The 20,911-nt window shown below is 38.4% G+C and overlaps 1 protein-coding gene across 4 annotated transcripts in view; it reads left to right on the plus strand.

The window, feature by feature from the left end:
- The window catches only part of MYO1B (myosin IB), a 175,307-nt gene that overhangs the window by 97,853 nt on the left and 56,543 nt on the right, over positions 1 to 20,911 (plus strand). For all 4 annotated transcript variants that reach the window (XM_012776932.3, XM_012776935.3, XM_012776937.3 and 1 more), the window contains exons 6-11: positions 785 to 831; positions 5,984 to 6,047; positions 17,309 to 17,407; positions 18,766 to 18,869; positions 20,270 to 20,417; positions 20,698 to 20,816. In XM_012776932.3, the coding sequence (XP_012632386.1) occupies positions 785 to 831; positions 5,984 to 6,047; positions 17,309 to 17,407; positions 18,766 to 18,869; positions 20,270 to 20,417; positions 20,698 to 20,816 (581 nt within the window). The remainder of the gene's footprint in view (positions 1 to 784; positions 832 to 5,983; positions 6,048 to 17,308; positions 17,408 to 18,765; positions 18,870 to 20,269; positions 20,418 to 20,697; positions 20,817 to 20,911) is intronic.

Consider the following 20,911-nt stretch of genomic DNA (forward strand, 5'->3'; position numbering starts at 1 on the left):
GACCCTGTGCTATTACCTGTGTTAAACAGGCTTTCTCTGTGCCTGGGGCAGTGTCAACCCTGTGGTTCTTATGTGCCCTCATTTAAAAGGGAGTCCTGTGGGAGATTTGTCTCCTGGAAGCAGCTAAGATCGGAATAACTTTTGCATTATGAGCCAATTCAGTTTTCTTTATTTTCTGGAAAATTTCAGTTAGGTCTGATGGACATAAACTAATGAAACACTATAACATTTTCAGCCTATCGGAAACAACTTTTGTTCCCATTCTTTCTGTATTTCAGAGTTACATAATAATCACCTTTAAGTAGCCTTATTTTAAAATTTAATAATTAAACAATTTAAAATTTCACATGGTGTTTCCATGATCTGGAAACTTCCTCAAGTTCCAGAAAGCCTTTGATAACAGTAATCTCTGAAATAACCTATTCACTGATAATAATGGTGTAAGACCATGGAAGCTTTGCTTGCTGGCCACTGATTGACTGACTACTGTCTAAAAGTGTTGAGAGGTATTGAATTAGATAAGATTAAGTTTACAGTAATGGTTGAAAAAATTCCATGAATCATAGGGATGACTCTTTTTTTCTGTGAATTTATAAGACGTGGAAGCTTTAGCAGCTGATTCAGACCTTGGTAAGTATATTTCTATAGGAATTTAGGACAGAAATGTCATTGCTACAAGTTGTAGTTTGCAGGAATTTAGCTGTCAAATACTGTATCTGCTTTATTTTTCTGCTTGAAGTTATTTCTATAAACTTTAACCATGCATCTGTTTCTTTCCTACTAGCTTTTGGAAATGCCAAAACTGTAAGGAATGACAACTCCTCTAGATTTGTAAGTATTTGTATAAGCATAAGTGTTAACACTAATATTTAGCTCATGTATATTTAAACAACCAGTAGGCATTTAATACCTCTTAATACACACATTTTTAAAATAAGAACATCATCTCTGTTGACACTGAAAGTTCTATAAGGACTCTTTTGCTTTCTGGAATTTTCCTTTTTAGTTCTTTTTGGAGTAACAAGCTATTTTTATCATGTTGTCTTGATGTTTTCTTCTACCATAAAATTCCATAAGCAATTTAAATGAGGCTATTTGGAGTAACTCATTTCTCATCAGGGTGTTGGTATTTAGAAGTCATTTTTAAGAATCACAAATTAAGTAAAAAGAAAGATAACCCGGGTGTCAAGTTTGTATACTGTATAGCCCTTGTGCCTTATTTAGAAGGCCCAGGAAGGTTGGTGTGTATTCTGAATCTTTATTGAGATAAAATCAATAGGTTTGACAACAAATGCAAGAGGGTGGGGGTGGAGGGGTAGGGGTAGAGGTTGCAAGGAGTAGAATTGAGTAGTAAAAACTGAAGCTAATTGGTGTTTTGAGTTTGGTTGAGTTGGAAAATGCTGCTTCCACCGACAAAGGACCTGGCCTGTTCCACCTCTCCAGCCTCACCCCCACCCACCACTCTCTGGCGTGTGCCCTCACATTGGCATGTGGGCTCCTACAGCTGGGCCATGTTGTTTGGTGCCTCAGGCCTTTACAAAAGCACAAACACTGCCTGGTCGCAGCTGTGGGAAGTATTGAGCATGATGGTCATGTTTTGAAGTTGGTTGGTTCTTCTTTTTGATAGTTTAATTAAGTTTATGCATTTTTATAATAAAAAGATTGTTTACTTTATGAACTGTCTTATCACATGTGTTACTTGTACCATCACCATATTTGATGATCTCTTATGCCTCCTTACCCCAAACCCTTCCTGACTTTTCTCCCCTTTCTTTGAGATCCCTTTTGGCTTCTTCCTCATTAGGGTTATTTGGTGATTAAGGTAAGAGAGTGACCTCAGGAGGAGATAGTTCTAATACCTTAGAAAGTGAAAGGGTAATAATAAATAAGGCTCCTGATTCCAAGGCTGTGAATTTTTTCCATCAGATTAGCCCCTTAAGTTGTTGTAACTGATTTGATCCATGCCTTTGCCTGTTGTGGTAACATAGCTAATCTCATTACATAAATAGAATTAGAAGTGAAGTGTGGGCAGAGAGAAGTAATTCCAGTGATGAAGCTTCTTTATGTGGTAGAGATTTTATTTTTGCTGATAGAGATTTTATTTTTGCCGTCGGCAAATTATATGCACACACACTTTTAAAAAAATATTTGCAAATATATTTAGTTTATAGACCATAAAAATGCAGAAAATCATATTGCTTCGAAGGTCATTACTACTTAGTGATATTTGAAATGTAGTGAAAGGCTTGGCAGGTGATTTGGCTTATTAAGTAACTTTAGAGAAATCCTATTACAACACCAGCATTAGGATATGAAATTAATACCTGATTATAGGCTACATCATTTCATGCCCAGTTTTTAGCAATTTCTCTGCTTTGTGGTCTGTGACTTGACTGGTAATATACCCAAATATATGTTATAATTTTATAGTAGGACTCTACAGTATTTAAAGTTACCTACTGTACATAACAGTGGTTTATGTACTACATACTTGTGCTCCAGGGAATTCGCTGTTTCTTCAGTGTCTTCAACTGGTTAGCCTAGAATGAGTTTCTTGACCTCTTCACTGAGAATCTGATGGACCTGCTGTGTTATGGTGAATGCAGGTTCATCGTAGCTGACACTGGGGACCAGTGTTCCCATGGAGGAGCCTCATAGTGCCCCCCTCCCATCACGGCAGCTCTAGTTTGACATATTGAGCTTCTTTTAAGAAAGGGGCCTACTGTTTTTGGGGAAAAAAAAAACAAAACATTTTAAGGCTTTTAAAATCACTCTTCTCAACCAAGGCTTTGGGGGATGAGTAATGTGTTGAGCGTCTACTATGTGCAAAGACCTGAGCAAGGCACTGGAAAGTATAAAACAGAACCTATAGGGTTGGGAAACATTCATTACCAAACCTCATTCAATAAGAATAAAGCCCACAAAATGTATCCATTTGTTTAAAAATTATTATTTTTTAAACATAGTTAAATATAGGTCTTCCTGCATTTCCCCTTACAGCCTGCAGTCTTTCCCCACCAGCTGCCGGGGTGACCTTTACCTAAGTCCCATCCCTGCATTGCTAAAATGCCCCTATGGCTCCTGCTTGCTCCTAGAATACAATTCAAACTCCTTCTGGGCCCTGCGTGGTCTGCCAGGACCCCGTCTTTGTTCCTTGCCCTCCTTCACTCTTCCTCAGCCGCCAGGCGCTTCCTCTCGTATGCTGCGTGCGCTCTGGCCCCAGATCTGTGCGTGGCTGGTAGCGTCTCATACCATTTTGTCTGCCCTCAAATGTCTCTTCTGTGACACGGTTCGTAGACTCTGACTTCATCCAGTTTTTATTTTCTTAAGGCACGTGTCAGTCTCTGGAATGACTGTATTGACTTACTTCGTGATCATTGACCCTAGACCCCAGTAGGGGCCACGGGAGCGAGTACCCTGGCCTTCCTGTGCACTGTGGTGGCCTCGGGAGCTAGAACAGTGCCTGGCACCATAGTGGATGCTCAGAAAATAGTTATTGATGAATGAATACCTATGTTTAAGAAGCTTATAGACAAGTCAGAAAAATTGGATGTGTCTGAAAATAATTATAACACAACACATAAAATAGTAAAGTTCTTCATGAAAAGTATAGGTGAAGTTTTATGCATGTGGAGCAGTCTGGCGCAGGGCATAGTCCCCAGGGGGCCTGTAAGATTTAAACGTGCCAAAATCGCGTGGCAAGGGGAAGGAGCTGGCATTACAGCACGAGGAAGCCAGGAGAGAGAGACCACATGGACTCGCATGTGCCAAAGCTCGTGGCTGCTGGGCCAGAGGGTGTGAGGAGCCGCAGGACATCGGCCCGGAACACAGGGCAAGGCCCCAGCCAGGGGGCTAGAGTGTCAGGCTCAAGGACTCAGGTGTCATTTCACAGGTGTTGGGGAGCCACTGGTTATTTCTGAGTGGACCTAGTGACGTGGTCAGAAGGAAGCAGGCTTTTGGCAAGTCATCAGGAAGGGGCTGAACGGGAAGTGTCGTTCCCCTGTCAGCTGAGTCCTCGGGGCTGGACACTGGTTGGTTTGGCCCTGGTTGCCTTCCTTTTCCTTCTCTTCAGTGTTTATTCTGCTCTCTTCAAACCTCCTATCCCTTCACAGAAGTCATCATCATCATCACACTGAGTTACTCCTGCTTCCCGGTGCCTCACCTGGATGTGTGTCTGCATACACTCCCCCCGTCATGGGTTTCACAAGTCCCTCCACCTGTGCCCTAGGTCCTGTCAGCTCCTGTGCCAGGGCCCACCTTCTGTCAAAATGACTGTGTCTTACATGGTCAGCTTCTAGCTCCCTGGACAGAGCCACCGTTCCTCCCTCCTTTCCTTTGCAGCTGCTTCTCCCCCTGTGCCCCCCACCACCATGGAGGGCCTCCCCAACCGCTCAGTTGCCTGGGCACCACATTCCTGGACTTTTTATCCTCTCTCCTCTCCAACTCCAGCCCAGGCCTGTCACGGAGCTTCTCTCAGTAGCTCTCAACTTGGTTTACTTCTCCCTTTGTGGCTCCTACTTAAAGCCACCAACATTTCTCCTCTCATTACTGCAGCCACCTCCTGTCTGCTACATCTACTCTTGCTCCTTTCCCATCCATTCCACACTAGATAGGGTGGTCTTGTAAATAGGCAGGTCTGATCATGGCATCCTTGTTTAGGAGCCTTTATGGACATGGCTTTGTTGCAAGAAGAATGTCTCAACGTTGTGGGGCGTTCCAATTTCCCTCTCCAGCCTCGTTTTCCCACTCCCCATCCTCGCAGATGCCAGTTCTTATGCCTGCTGCCTCACCTCTCCCGATACTTTGCATTTAAGTGGGGGGCTGACTCCCCATTCTGCCTTCGTCCCTGTTTCTTTGTGCGCGTAGCACCCAGACCCACTGTAGGATGTATCCTCCCACCCTGGAATGTTCGGCTGACTTGTCTCAATTCCTCACTGGACAATAAGCTCCTCAAAGGCAGGAGCTGTGCCTTGCTTTCCCCTGTGCCTGTTTCAGCATCAAGGAAGGGCTTGATGGGCATTTGCTTACGAATAAGTACAGACTTAAAGGGTAGATGACCCATGACAGTGGAGTGGGAGAAGGTGAAGGGGGGTGTGCGCAAGCTAATAAAAAGTCACAAGTTGCGTTATTGATTGAGTTCCTTGGGATCATGTTTCTTCTTCCTTACCATCATTTGGAAAATTAGAAAGAGTTAAAGTAATTCTCAGGGCATGAAACAAAACCTAAGACTTTCCTTATTAGATCGACACACCCTTTTCTGAACAAGAAACAGCTGTTAGGGTTTTTCTGTTATACTTGTTACTCTTTAATAGGCAATTATAGACCAATTCTTTAAAAATCACAGTATTAAACTCCATGTGTGTTTCTATGTGTTTAAGATGCTGTCTATAAAGTGTAATATGAACTTGGGTTATATATTGCTATATAATCTGGGTCAAAAGCCAAAAAATGTAATAATGATAAGTGTTTCTGAGCTGGTCACACCATATAATCGTGTATTTGATTTGAGTACATATAAAAACATCTCTGAATGTTGCATTTCATCCACTGTCTAATATGTTTGGAGTGTCTAGTCATGGCTTAAAACATATTTTGCCTATTAAAAGAAATGAAATAATTTATCTTCCCTATCAGTGCTTATACCAGGACTACTTATTTTTCCCATTATTTTGTTCTTGAATTGAGTACACACACCCTTCAGAAGTTTGAAACACGTATCTGAAGTGGAACAGTTACATGATGGCTGAGATCTATTCTTAAATTAGCAACAGGCTGTATTCACTTTGAGCTAATGGAGCATTTAGTTGCATTATTTATGGGGGCATATTGTTTTGCATCATGGTTATATAAAGTGTGTTTTTCTTAATTACATTTAAACAAATGCATTAAAATAAGGGCTTAGTATGCTGTTCTCTAAGAAGTACATGGACTGAATGCTTCAAGTACTTGAAACTTGAAAACTCACAATATCTTTTTTTGGCAGGGCAAATATATGGATATTGAATTTGACTTTAAAGGTGATCCACTGGGAGGAGTAATAAGTAACTGTGAGTATTTTACTTGAAGCTTTGTAAAGAAGTTCAGAAGAGTGAAACATGTATTTATAGCAGAATATTTTAGATACTTGAGCCTTTAACAGATAGGTATAAGAATATGTTTTCTTGTCTTACATTTAGGCTTTTAACCTTTGCATGACAGCTTGCTTTATAATATAATGTAATTTAAAATCTTTTTTTAAAGAACACTTAAAATCTTTACCTTTGAAAAACTTTTTAGAAGTCTGATAAATAAGTATTTGTCCAACTGTTTTTCATATTCTATAAGTCTTTAAAGTCAGTACAGTATGAAAAAGATCCTCCAAGGGTTATTTTCTTTAATCAAATGTTTGTTCTATGATTAAAGCAAAATATAAATCATCAGTTTTAAATTAAAAACTTTTGGGGTATCATTTATCTAATAAAAGGAGTAGACCTATATACTTTAAATTTTATTTTGAGAAATTTTGTTTCTCTTCCAGCGTATTTAGGTAATGGGAATGCGATACACTTGTTAGGTAAAACACAGATTTATTAGCCTCCTTTAGACATGATTTGTACTGTAGAAGTGAAATGTTCCCTGTTAAAGGTAAAAAAAAAAAATTGAACAAAATCAGGCGAGGTCTGCTTACAATAGCCCTAGATCCAGAGTTTCTAAAGTGGGCATGAGAGTGCATCGTGAGGTTGTCCATGTCTGCTGTTATAAATATGGCGCTGTGGTCAGTGCTTTGGAGCTGCAGTACCCACAGCACTGCCCTGAGGTCTCTGGCCCTGTTGATTTCATTGTGATTCATTGGGAAAGTTTAAGATGATGTCTCAGGGTTTTGTATCCCTAGCCATAGTCTGTCCCCCTGTTGAGATCTCTGGGTTCTTTGAGGGCCACAGTACTGAACCTCCGCTGCCCTGGCTGTCTCACCATCCTATGGCACTACTGGGATTGTTAGAAAGAAAAAAACCGTTCTGCCTGTGTGTACCCATCATTTAGCTCACACTGAAAGCCCCGACTTCAGCATTACACCGTGTACCCATGCAACGAAAATATTCCTACCTCTGATATTTTGAAGCAAAAAAAAAAAGAAAGAAAGAAAGTCTAAGTTCGGACTAGAAAAAAATTACAGTGTTGACTAAAGTATCTTAAGTGTGCTCATTAGTTCTTTTTAGCATTTCTTCTAAGAAAGAAGAAAGTAGCATTTCTTCCTCAAAGGAAATGTTATGCTGAGCCCCACAGATAAAACAGGTAAAATAAGTGCTGATGTAGTTGAAGAGGAGGTGGGTAGTTCAGAACCCCTGCACCCTCTGGGGCCCTTGAGATCTTCCTAACCAGCCCTAGAACCAGAGGAGTGCCATTTGAAAATTATTGTTTTTAGTGATTTAGGCAAACTATGCAGCTGATTTTTTAAAAAAATGAATCATTATTTATAGCGTAACCTTCTGGGGCTAGAGTTTATCTTTGAAACAATGGAATTGAATTGGATAAATTCTATGGTTCTTCCCATTTCCAGCATTCTGTAGTTCTTAAATAATTTAATTTTCCATTTTAGTTGGCCCAACGACACACTTTTGTGTGCCATGTGTTAGGATTATCCATATTTGTAAAAATGTATAATTGTTAGAGAAATGTCTTGGAAAGTTTTAATGTGAAATGGAATTGAGTAGGATAGTGCCACTTAGGTTAAATGATTTTATATGCCAAATATGGAAACAAAAGGACTCATGCAGACCATGTATGCTGTAACCAAAGGGAAATGATTATAACCCCTGCCATACTTATTAGGCAAACTCTGATGAGTGCTGTCTAGGAAGAGGAAGTGTGCCTCAGTTTTAACGGCACCCTTTTAAGGAGTGATGAATTTTTATTCCAAAAGCTATTCATGCATTTTTAGTGTTTTCTTATGACAAGACAAATTAACTTGAGTTATTAATTAATTAAACTATTTTTGAAGTGGGATAAGTTTACTGTTGTTTTCATTGTAGAATTTATACCTAAGCATTCTGGGATAATTTAATCAACATTACTCTTGAGGATTCTAGGAAAATAATTCAAGATTACTTTATTGTAAGTATTAGCAAAATAACTTTGGGTATAAATTTTGAAGTTTTAAGTTCTAAACAAAAGTATTTTCATGTCCCCTGATGCTTTCAGTATCCATGGAGAATAAATATTAAACACCCAATTCTTTTCCAATTAAGATTAATATATCTCCATGAATGGATTTCATATGGTGTTTGTTACCATTTTTCCCACAATGAAATTTGTGGTAGTGGGAACACCCTGGTATTTAAGAGTATCCTTTGCTTTAGAGAGGAAAGGAGCACATTAGTGGTAAGAGCAGGAAATTTCATCCTGTATAGCTAGAGGACTGACTCATAGGTGGTCACTGGGAGTTGCCTTCTGGCTTATGGGGATTTAAAGCAATGAGCAAACCCACTCGTATTCTCCCCAAACCGCTAAAAATTAGCTTCATGTAGCTTGGAAAAGGAGATGAGATTTGCCATTTTGTAGGAAGTTTATTTTGCCTACGTTTCCAGCAGCTGCCTAGTAAAAGCATAGATTGTTATTGGCGAAAATTATTACCCTGAAGCAGGCACAAGATCACTCAAGCGAATTGTCTACCAAGGGAAGTGGAAAAGAAAGCCCATGACTTCAATGAGAATGACTTCTCTCTCATTTTGTAAGAGAGATATGCTTTTAAATTTAGGTTCAAAACTCACTTGAAAACTATGTATCCCTGAGGTTAGTGTCATTAGAAGAGAGGTTTTACTAAAATAGAAGATGGCCAGCATTTGCTTCAGTAGAGAAGATAAAATATGGAAGCACATTCAGATGTTTGGTTGATGCGAAATGATATTTCCCCTACTTTGCTAAAGGTTATTGGTCTCATAATATTTATACTTTTGTATTTAAGGACTTTGGATCTAGTGTTATGAACTGGAAACTTTTAGAAATGTGTTGGATTTATTAATAGTCACATGTGCTGCCTTATATCTGTGGTGCTTGGGAGCAATTTAGACTGTGGAGAAAATGTGATACAAGTCCCAAGGGATTCTGTCTTCTAAAAGAAGAATAGCACAGAGAAACATACACTGAAAAAACTATGGTTTCAGGTGTGCATACACTTGGATAAACTGAGGACAAGAGACCTGGCTTTCCTGTTCACAGAGGCATATCAAGAGCCTAGTGTAATATTGGACACACAGTAGGTATATAAATGCTAGAGATGAGGATGGAATTGGTTAAATACAGGCAGGCCTTATCTTTTCTTGGTTTATTATTTCAGATATTATTCATGAGCCTACTTTTGCAACTCTTACTAGTTTATCATGCGGTTTCCAATGTTTAAACAAAAAGACAGTGAGTTACTTAATTCCCTCCATTTCTTCATTTTGAAATAGGAATAAATAATGGCATTGATCTCATAGGTTGTAGAGACAGATAAACAATTTATTAGTATTTAAAGCACTTGTAATGGTGCCTGGCACATAGTATGCACTCAATAAATGTTTGCTTTTTTCTCTGTTACATACTTTTTTTTGTTTATCGTCTCTAGCCCAAATATACACTGCATAAAGACAGAGCCTTAGTATGGTTCATTGGTGAATGACCAGCAACTAAAAAGTGTCTAACAGCCAATTTATATTTGTTGAATTAATTTATTAATGACCACATAAGTAATTATGTACAGTGAGAATTTTGTTGAGAAATAAAGCTTCTGCTTTATTGGATTATTTGGTTTTACTATTCTGTGCAGATCACTGTAAATACTTTTTCTAAATATCCCCTAAAGGCAAACAAAATTATTGATATTTAAACTGCATCTGTTACTGACTTGTTTAACTTGATAACAATATGATTTGTGAATGATGAAGAGAGGCAGACATTGTGATTGGTGTGTGTTCTAGTTATTCTTGCTGCCTAACATCCCCCACCTCCACCAACAACGTAGCAGGGTAGAACACAGGTGGGCTTTTCCCAGCATGGTGGCTGGGGTCTGAGAGGGAGACGTGTTCCAAGAGGGAGCATCCTGACAGCCAGCGTTCCAAGAGGACCAGGAGGAAGCCTGCAGTAGCCTGGGAAAGCATGTGGCACGTCACTTCTGCTGTGCTCTGTTACATCAAAGTGGGCACAGGCTTGCCCAGTTTCAGGGGTAGGGGGACACCTCTCAATGGAAGAGCATCAAAGAATTTGTGACCATTTCATTTTAATGGACACAATCTGATAGATTATTTCCAGAAATGGCCACAGTAATTCCTTATCCTGCGTCCACACCCTGTACAGTCCCCTTTCTCACGGACATAAGGCTTGGCCAGGAGATTCATTTGGGCTAATGGAACAATTAACAAATAGAGCGCAGCCAGAGACTTGAGAGGTTACGTATTGGAGTTAGTCCTCCCTTGCTGCTGTTGGGGACTCACTGTCACCACCATGTGAATGAGCCTGAGTAGTCTGCTGGGTGATGAGAGGCACATGGAGTGAACTGCCAGACATGAGTGAGGACATTTTAGACCAGCCAGCTGCCAGCCTCCCTGCCAGCCAGCAGCCGGCCCCTCGTGAGCAAGCCCAGCAGAGACCAGCCAGGCCGGCTCAGACCAGAACGACCCAGCTGACTCTCAGAATTATGAGCTAATAAATGGTATTATTTCAAGCTACTGAGTTTTGGGGTGATTTGTTATGCTACAGAAACTGATACAGGGATCTGATAGACAATATATCCTTTCCCTCACCCAGTTTGGAAACAGATGAAGAATAGGCACGATTATCAAGTTGCAGAGGAAGCAGCTTTCTTGCTGTTAAAGGCAAGGTTGAAGAAAGTGGCTTTTGGTTTATCACCCAAGCAGGTGTGCCAGTAGCCCTGGCGGGTTGGCAGGTTGGCATTAGGCAGTCACTGACGGCACGTAGCAGCCACTGGCCACTCCTTGTGTGCATGGCGCCGTCTCACAGCACTGCGGGGTAGAGCCCAGTGCGTGTGCAGCATGGGGAACCCCGAAGGGCTGAGCTCTCTCTGCATGCCCGTTCCCTTCTGCACACCTCACTGCTCAGCTGAGTCCTCCCTCCTGCCCTGGGGAGCAGTGAGCAAGGGGGTAACAGAGACTCGGGGAGTTACTGCAAGGAGATCTTTCCACATGGAAAGGTAAAGCAGGAGGAAACAATGACCCTCTTCATTGAATGGCTTTACTTTTACTTTTTTTTTTGTATTTATGATATTAATACAACTGGCTTATACTTTTATGTGCCATCTATCTCTTGGCATATTGTTTAATCCATATGCATGGTATATTCATAGCATTTTGGAGGGTATGGAATGTAATTTTATTCATTTAAAATTGTTTGAGATTTACAGCTTTGTTCTTCCTTTATGTCATATCTTTGATTTTATTGATGGCAAGGCATTGATTAGGAGTGAAACTGTTTGTTATAACACTTCCTAAAGACAGCTCTGGTCTGATTTCTGGGAATATATTGTATGTATTGAGGTGTAGCTGGAGACCTACACGTGAGTCAGTTCTCAGCAGCTAGTGGATGTTCATCAATAACATTCTGTTTTTAATCTGTCTTCTGTAGCGTCACAAATCAAAAACTAAGACAGTACATTACCTAGTTTATAATACAAGGCCGGGCTTTTCTTTAACATTTTGAGTTTTAAAACTCCTGAAGAAGGCAGAAATAATCAATCATTGGTTGTGAAGTGTCTGTAACAATAACACTGAAATTTCAAAAGAGCACTTCTGTTACTTGGTAATAGATGGCTTTATATGAAAGTAGATGGTTTCCTTCGTCTCAGTTTTACTTTGGTGTTATTCTTTTTACAAAAATACGTTTACCTTAGAAAAGCTACATGTTTATCATGAAGTCAGACTGTAAATATAGAAGAAGCCAGATATTCAGGTATCTCTCAATTAACCACAGATTAAGGAATGAATCTGTACTTATTAGTATATTATATTAAAATAAGATATTAAGGATGAGATATTTGATTAATTTTATTTCAGGGTTGGGTCTAGAATTTTAGATTCAGATACATTCATAAGTAAATTTTTAATTATTAAACATTGAATTCGTATCAGAAAAGTGTGTTGTGAAGATACGTGTATACTATAAGTACATAACCCAAATCCTAATAAAAAACAATAGTTAATTAAGTAGATGATAAGCCAAGTTTTTCTTAGTACTTTAAAGTCCAAGTTAATTTTTCAAGTACAAATACCGAAAACCCTTTTAGAACTTTTTATGCCACATGTCCAGCTGTCTTTAGTGCTGATTTTCTAACTTCAGGATACTGATTTTTGAGTGAAAACCTTAAGCTGACTTCTTTCCTATTTTTTTTTTTTTTTTTTTAAATTGAAACAGTCTTGCTCTGTCACCTGGGCTAGAGTGCTGTGGCATCAGTCTAGCTCACAGCAATCTCAAACTCCTAGACTCAAGCGATCCTCCTGCCTCAACTTCTCGAGTAGCTGGGACTATAGATGCACACCACCATGACGTCTGGCTAATTTTTTCTATTTTTAGTAGAGATGGGGTCTTGCTCTTGCTCAGGCTAATCTCAAACTCCTGGTCTCAAGTGATCTTCCCAGTGCTAGGATTATGGGTGGGAACCACCATTACCAGCCAAGTTGATTTCTTAAAATGTCACAAGAGTACAATGGAGCTGGGGGAAGAATTTTCATGTCATAGCATGCCAGATGTTTTAGATCTCTAAAAGCCTGGAACCTGCACATAGATAGAGCTCTGCATGAGACCAGGGCTGATAGAGAGCCGCGAGGTCAGCATTTACATCTGATTTCTTTTGCTGTAATACATGTGCACAGTGAATGAATAATTTGTGGGAAGACAATTGCCCCATCTTTTTAGTGTTTAAAATTTGTCATTAGTGAACCTTCCTAATTATCAGTCTTGAGGATTATGTTGTTTCCAGAAAAACTATAGAGTTGATTTTAAAATATATACCCCAGTAGATAAGTAAACATAAGTCCATAATCAGAATTTTCTATTGAAAATACCATAAAGTTATGCCCATTCATTCACTGGTTATTTGGCACTATTTCTTTGGAGATGAACAAAAGGATGAACAAAAAGGTAGAATAATTATAGTTAACTTAGATCCACAGGCACATGGTTGTCATTTAATGTATCCTTTTGCTTTAATGAAGAGGCATACATTCATTGGGAGAGCCTGAATGCCACTGGAACACCTTTTTCATAATGTTCATGTTGGAGCAATTGGAGAGGTGGCCCAGGGTCTCTGTGTTCTGAGTCATGGGCGTTCAATCAGGCCTTTGTTATCTTTCTGACCTCACTGGCAAAACTAAGACTAAGGTGATTCTTTCTTAAGCCTTACTTAAGAACTTGGAACACTTCTTTTTCCAGAAGAGGAGATTATACATAAAATAAAGAAACTTTTATCATACTATCTAATCCTTCCTCTGTTATATTACAAAGTATGTAATGTGATCTTTTTTTTTTTTTTTCCTTCCTTAGCATTATGTGTCATTTTATTCCTTGGCCTCTTAAAAATCTTCACCCTCCAGCAGATGCAACCATGGTGGACATTTTCTTTCTTTCCCATCTTGTGCCTTGGGGAGGTTGTCCTACGATATGCACAGGCACATGGACATGTCACAGACTAGCTAGTAATTGGGCAAACCTAAGAAAGCCACTAAATGAAGGCCTGGCTCTTTATGTTAATAAGTGGCCGTGACATGGTGGGGTAGGTGGGTGGGCAGGCTCTGATCCCATTGTTTCTTTGTCCCTGCCCCCTTAATATCCCCTTTGCAATGGCTTAATACATTGGCCTTTTTCTTTAAAATGGAAATTTATATTAAATTTAATATAAACTTAAATTTGTATCTTGAGAAGGGGAGTAGCTACATTGGAATATCTGACATATCTCTTCTCTACTAAAGATCCAACATCTAATAACACCTCTTCTTTACTAAATCTAATTAGCAGAGGCTCAGTCAGTGGTGTTAGAAGTACCTAAGGCAGAAGAGAAGGCTGTGCCACTGCTCTGCTTTGACTTAAGTCAGGGGCACATTTAAGTAAATTAAAATGGTCAGGTGGTGAGTCCCTATAGAGAATCAAATTTATGTTCTCTACTTTGAGTAACTATTTGATATGGCTTCATGCTGTTACATTATGTTGGTGCATGCACATTTAGGGGTAAAAAAATCCAATAGGGAATGATTTTAAGCATTAGTAAATTATTTGGGGGCAAACATTTTTCCCTTGATTACTTTTCTACCTCGAAGCTTATGACTTATGAGAAAAGTCATAAACAAACTGCAATAGGAGGCTCTGGGGTAATAGAGTAAGCACTGTTAAGTAGTAAAACCTTCAACTGCTTTGTAATAAAAGTTTCCTCATTTTGTGATCGAGTTGCTTAGATGAAGTCACATGTTTTATATAATTTATATAAAGTACAACATTTCCAAGTGCTTAAGGGTTTTTCATTCGTGTTTGCTGAAAAATGATAGAGTATAGGTATGATAGTCTAGTTGCCCAATGCTTTGAATTCTGACTCCATCACTTACCCAGAGTGTGATGTGAGCCTCATTTTCTCATCTGTAAAATAAGAGATTATAAAACCAAACTCGGGGGAGGTGTTCAGAGTTGAATGTGATAAGAGATGAAGAGCACCGAATGCATAGCGGAAGGTCAGTGAAAGTTCCCCTTTGCACCTTTCCTTTTAAACACTCACAGTATTATGTTTCATATTTGAATATGGTAGTCATCACTGATCATATCAGCATGTGTGGTTCAAGAAGTACATTCGGCCCACATTCCTTTTCACATGGTGTGCAAGTGAATATTAATCTTTAACTTGGTGGTGGTTATCTGCTGGACCTGACTGTTGCCATTTTGCACCCTCAAGTGTCTTTGAGCATTCGTTCACAATGTGCCAACCACTAGCTAGCCAGTGTGTTGCTGTCGCACAGCGTAGTCTTATCACTTGCATTTTGAAGATACTGTTTGTGTCTTGAACTACCACCATTTTCTTTTGGAATGTGATGATGTAAGTGGCTCCAAACAATTATTTGTCATCATTATAAGGTGCAGCTGCAGGAAAGTGAGAAGGCAGCGGCTCACCTGTTCCTCACTCATAAGGGCCTGGACATTTCACATGGGGGAGAGCTGCTGCTGTTGTTTTGGGTGGCAAGAGTCACCAGGAGCCACATTTCAGCCAAGAGGAAGGGCTTTGTGTTTACAGTCGTACTGGGCTCATTCCCAAATAGTTCCTGGCACATAGTGGGTGAGCAGTAAGTGAGTTGATTGAAGGAATTTGTGCATGAATAGATGAAATAAGCTGTAGCATTTGTTATGTTTTTTATGTAGTCAAGTTACTTTCTTGTAGACTTGAGGAATTTCCTATAAGGATTATCTTCTCAGTGAAGAATCTGCCACACCCTGTGGTTTTTTCTTCTAAAACCGTTGTACTTTTAGAATCCCATAGAAGCTCAGTCCCATGATAAGTAAAATCATACTGCCTTTTTTGGTCATTACCTCTTAGTGTCTTCTGCTCTACCTGTTAGTATTTACTTACTAATTGATTGAAACATTCAGTTCTTTAGAGAGAGGGACTATTACACAATCCTTTTTTCCCTAGGTTATATCCCACTTGTACTTTTCAATTTTCATTTTTTTTCTTTTTTTCTAAATATGAAGTCTTCTTTATTCTCCATCTATGATTTTAGGACATGGGCTGTCTTCCCAGTCATATGAGAGCTGGTGATGAAAATGAAAAATTCATAGCATCTTGTTTCTAATAATTTTTGTATTTACATATTTTGGTTCTTTTTTTAGTTGGCTTAATTTTATGTTTTCTTATAATCCATCTCTTTATTCTTACAAACAACCTTATGTATTTGGAGCACCCAAGGACTTTCCAATCATCAAATATATATTCTTTAACTCTAGGCGCCTCCACAAATGCTGGTGTAGTTTCCAGAAATACAAATTTTAAAGTTCAGTGATCATTCTTAGAGAGGTTGAACATCATTCTCTCTCTTACCCACCCTTTTTAGGATTTTTAGATTTCAACTAAATTGGATTTTTAGATTTCAACTAGATTGGAAATCAAATGTATGTATTCTCTAGAATTAATTACAAATGCTCAATAATGGCATTACGATTTGGAATTTTATAACTAAAGTTGTCCTTTGCCTGCACAGTCTTTTGTATACTGGTCAGTGATAAGCAGGACTCCAGGCAGGAATATCCTCTTCCATCGTACTTTGTTATCTGCTGTATAGTGCTAAGACTCCTTCCTTCCTCCCCATCCTTCCTTTCCTTCTTTCTTTCCCTTCCTTCCCTTCTTTTCTTCCTTCCCTTCCTCCCTCTCTCCCTTTCTTTCTAAAATGATCTGGAGTCAATGAAAATATACTACCAAATAGCATTAAATTCCATTAATTGAGAACTGTCTTTCATTCTCTGAGACTTCCAATATATCTGAAAAATTTGCTTTACTTCTCCCAGGTCTTGGGGCATTAGGGATGAGGTGGAATATTCACTTGGGTCAAATGGCCTGATTTCAAATCCTAGTTCCACCAGCTACTGAGTTACTTACACTCTTGGACTGTCAATGTTTTAAGCTATAAAATGATATCTTATAAAATATGGTTGGGAAGATTCAATGAGATAATGTCTATAAAGCACTTAGCACAGAAGATCTCAAAAGTGTTAACTTATTTTTATCATTATAATTATTAAGTGGATTGTATTTCATTGCTTAAATTTGCAGTGTTATATTTTGAAGGATTTACTATCATGTAAAACCAAAAGAATATTAGTATAAAAACTCTCATCAGCTTGAGCAAGAGCAAGATTCCATCTCTACAAAAATTTAAAAAGTAGCCCAGTGTGGTGGTACATGACTGTAGTCCCGGCTACTTGGGAGGCGGAGGCAGGATTACTTGAGCCCAGCAGTATGAGGTTGCAGTGAGTTATGACACCATTGTACTGTAGCCCTGGTGACAGAGTGAGACCCTGTCTAAAAAAAAAACCCCAAAACTATATTATGTTTAATCAGCATGTTGAATGGAACTTATTTTACATGTTCATTTTCAAAAGAACCTAGCTTGTTTATTAATTTATTAGGTGATTTTTCGTTAGAGTTGTGCTTCTTTCTGAAAGTAGAACTGAAAATGTAGCTTCTTTTATTATTTTATTTTATTAATACAGAATAGAAAATAAAAAAGAAAGCAAGAGGGAGAAAGAAAAGCCTGGTAGATTTGAAAGCGAAACAAATACTATACTATGATCTAATTCTTTTTCTCTTTAGATCTTCTAGAGAAATCTCGGGTTGTTAAGCAACCAAGAGGTGAAAGAAACTTCCATGTGTTCTATCAGCTGCTCTCTGGTGCCTCTGAAGAGCTCCTCAGTAAGTCTCTGTTTCTGTGTTTTAATTTTTGGCATTACAGCATTTTCCAAAGCATTCTCTTTAAAATGTACTCCATGTGCTTGGCCCTTTCTTTAAGACTGTTCCATGACTGTGGTTGGAGTGAGGAACATGATGTGTTTGCTTCTTCCACACCTGAGCATTTGTTTCATGTCTAACTCTAACCTTACCGAATACTGTGCCATATGGCTGAGATGGGTTGGAAGAGCTAAATATTAGTGGAGGTACTAATCATAAATTTAAAAAATAAAATGGAAAAATATAATTATTCCATCTGGAGAGAGAAAACTATCAGGGAGCAGTAAATGAGTACAGTTATATAAAAGCAAATTGCTTGGCGAGGATTTAGAAATAGTGGGGAAGACATTTGTAGCTGACACAAGATATAAAAATCTGACCTTTGGATATTTTAGAGAATTAGTATCTAAGTACACAAGGATAGCATTCAGTAGCCAATAACCAATAGCCAAGTGAAAGTATTGAACAAATATTTAACAGTTCAAACAAGAAGAGCTTTGGAAAGTCAGCAACACTCAGGAAAAATCATCCTAAATAAATGCAAATTAAAACAGCACTGAGGTAACTACTGTACATATATTAGCAGAAGTTACTAAAAAGGATAAAGTTAGCAGAGTTGTGACTGGTCCACTTAGTGCTATGATGTCACTTCAAAGCGAGGACCTCTTCCTGGGGGACTAATTGGCAATCCAAAGTAAGAGTCACAAAGTGATCAGAGCCTACCACCCACTCCCACCACTTTTTGGAATATATTTCAACAAAATAATTGAAAGAATCCAAAAAAACATTTGTATGAAGGCATTTATCACTGCCCTTTATTTATTATTATAAACTGGAGAGAACCCAAATACTCAAAGTTGAAGGATTCACTAGGCAGACATCATGTTATTAATGAAATAGTACACTGAAGGTATCTTATATTATAAAAATATAGGAAAGGACTTACCCAGAAAAAAGTATAAAAAGAATAAAAAAGCAGAGTTTGTAATAATATACAACAGTGATAAAAGTGATTTTAAGAAAACGTGGTTATTAATATTTGGGTATCAGTTTTTCTTTTGATTCAGTACTCCATATGAAAGTCATTTTTTTTTTTAATTTCAGAATATTTATGGGGGTACACGTTTTGGTTACAGATCTTGCTTTGTACAGTTTGCGTCAATGTTTTAAGTGTGCCCATCCCCCAGATAGTGTGCATTGTACCTGTTAGGTATAAATTTACCCATTTTTATCTGTGTGAATGAGATAGCTAAAGGAATGAGATACTGGAGATGATTAGATTTGTTAAAGTGATTTGTCAACTTGTGTTTATGACTCAACAGATAAACTTAAACTCGAGCGGGATTTCAGCAGATACAACTACCTGAGTCTGGACTCAGCTAAAGTTAATGGAGTGGACGACGCAGCAAATTTCAGAACCGTCAGGGTAAAATATAATGCTTTCCTTCACCTTTAAATGGGACACCACTCTATTGCTCAGTGGGAACTGGTAACAATTCTGAGTTTTCTTTAAAGCGTAACTCATGTTCTCTAAGGTTTTAGAATTATACAATAATTTATTGTATTTTTATTAGCTTGATTTTTTTTTTTTATTGGCTCAAAAATCACACAAGATTGTGAAGGCTTTGCCTTTATGAGAACATGCAATTTTACCCTTTATCAAAAGGAGCTTTCTTATTATATTGTCCTGGGGTTTGACTTCTTTTAATGTTTAAATTCCAAATGTTTTTATAGCCAAATTCATTTCCAAGTGTGAAAACTGCCCTTGAAGCATGTTAAATCAAAACTGTTAAGACAGAAAATCTTGTTTTTATACAGTTTTAGAAAATTCATACATAAACCAGAATGATTAGCATTCCACATTCATCAGAAAGGAAATGATTTTAAATAATACTGTACTCTGTCTTCGGTCTTTCTGTGGCACACTCTTTCAAAATTGTTCCTGTTATGACGTGATGTGGTGACTGGGATTTACTTCCAAAGACAGCTGTGGAGATGGGGGGGGGAGGTCAGGTTATAGATAAAACAAGACTGGTATCAGTTAGTCATCGAGGGTGAGTGAAAAGGACATGAGGGTTCTCTTACTGCTGTCTCTACTTTTGTATAACAAAAAAATTTGTATGTGTTTGAAATTTTCCATAACAACAAAAACAATTTTACATTACTCCCATTGCTATGTAGCCTAGTCATGTAAAAGGAAAAGAAGCCAGCTGTTTTCAAAGAGAAAGTATTTCTTAGAGTATATCATTTTTAAAAACCATATAAACATCCTCATATGGAAACAATAATCTGTTGATTTCCTGGACATGATTTTGTTTAAGACTTGAGTCCAAGATCAGTGTTATAACCACGTTGCCTGGCACATAGCTGGCACTCCAGAAAAAATCTGTGAATGAATGAATGAATCCCTCTTGTTACCCACAGTGTCTTGGACTAGGCACTTCCCCTTTGCAAACCACAGTCTTTCTGATATATAAAATAAGTGAGGAGGTTTTCCTTGCCGGAGGTTGTGAAAGCTTTTTGTTTGGTTTTGTTTCTAGTAGCAGAGCCCCAGTGTGAAAAAATGCATAAAGCAAGCCGCTGTGGCTGAGGTGGGAGTGAGCACCCAGGGCTCTGTGCCCAGCTCCCCTTCCTTCGGTCTTCTTCTTTGCATTCCCTCTGCCCCAGCATTCGGGGTACCCCTAGGGCTCCCTGAATCACAGTTGAAAGCCACTGACCTTAATATAGCTTTATCTTTTAAGGTTTTTTTTTTTTTTTTTTTCTGTTATATGATTCATTAAAAAAAAAAATACAAAAGGAAAACAGGTGCTTTTCTTTCTCTCCCAGAATGCCATGCAGATCGTGGGCTTTATGGATCACGAAGCTGAGTCTGTCTTGGAGGTAGTGGCGGCCGTGTTGAAACTGGGGAACATCGAGTTCAAGCCCGAATCTCGAGTGAATGGCCTAGATGAAAGCAAAATCAAAGATAAAAATGGTAAGTCAGTGGAGAATCCATTTTGTTTAGGAAACTTGCTTTGAACATCTGCCCAGTTTTTAATCTAGAAATGAAAGTTTTGCTTTGCATTAGTTTGAAAAAAGTTTTCTAGTGAAACTGAGCAGAAATATAATTGCAGCTAAGTTTTAAGTTTTCTGATTTACACGTTTTATACTATTCAGTTTGAATGTGATTTAGAAAGAACAACCTAAGCCCTGAAAATGACTAGTGGCAACACATAGACAGTCACTTTTTGTGTCCATCCGTCTCCTCCCTACAGAGTTAAAAGAAATTTGTGAGTTGACTGGCATTGATCAGTCAGTTCTAGAACGGGCATTCAGTTTCCGGACAGTTGAGGCCAAGCAGGAGAAAGTTTCAACTACGTTGAACGTGGCTCAGGTGGGTGAAGCATAATTTATAAAAGAGAGTTTTTTAAAAAGTCTGTGCTATTTTTATATCAGTATAAAAAGAATGGTTTTTTGCAGGCTATTATC

The sequence above is a fragment of the Microcebus murinus genome, chromosome 8 (assembly GCF_040939455.1).
Source record: "Microcebus murinus isolate Inina chromosome 8, M.murinus_Inina_mat1.0, whole genome shotgun sequence".
NCBI classification, from domain to species: Eukaryota; Metazoa; Chordata; class Mammalia; order Primates; family Cheirogaleidae; genus Microcebus; species Microcebus murinus.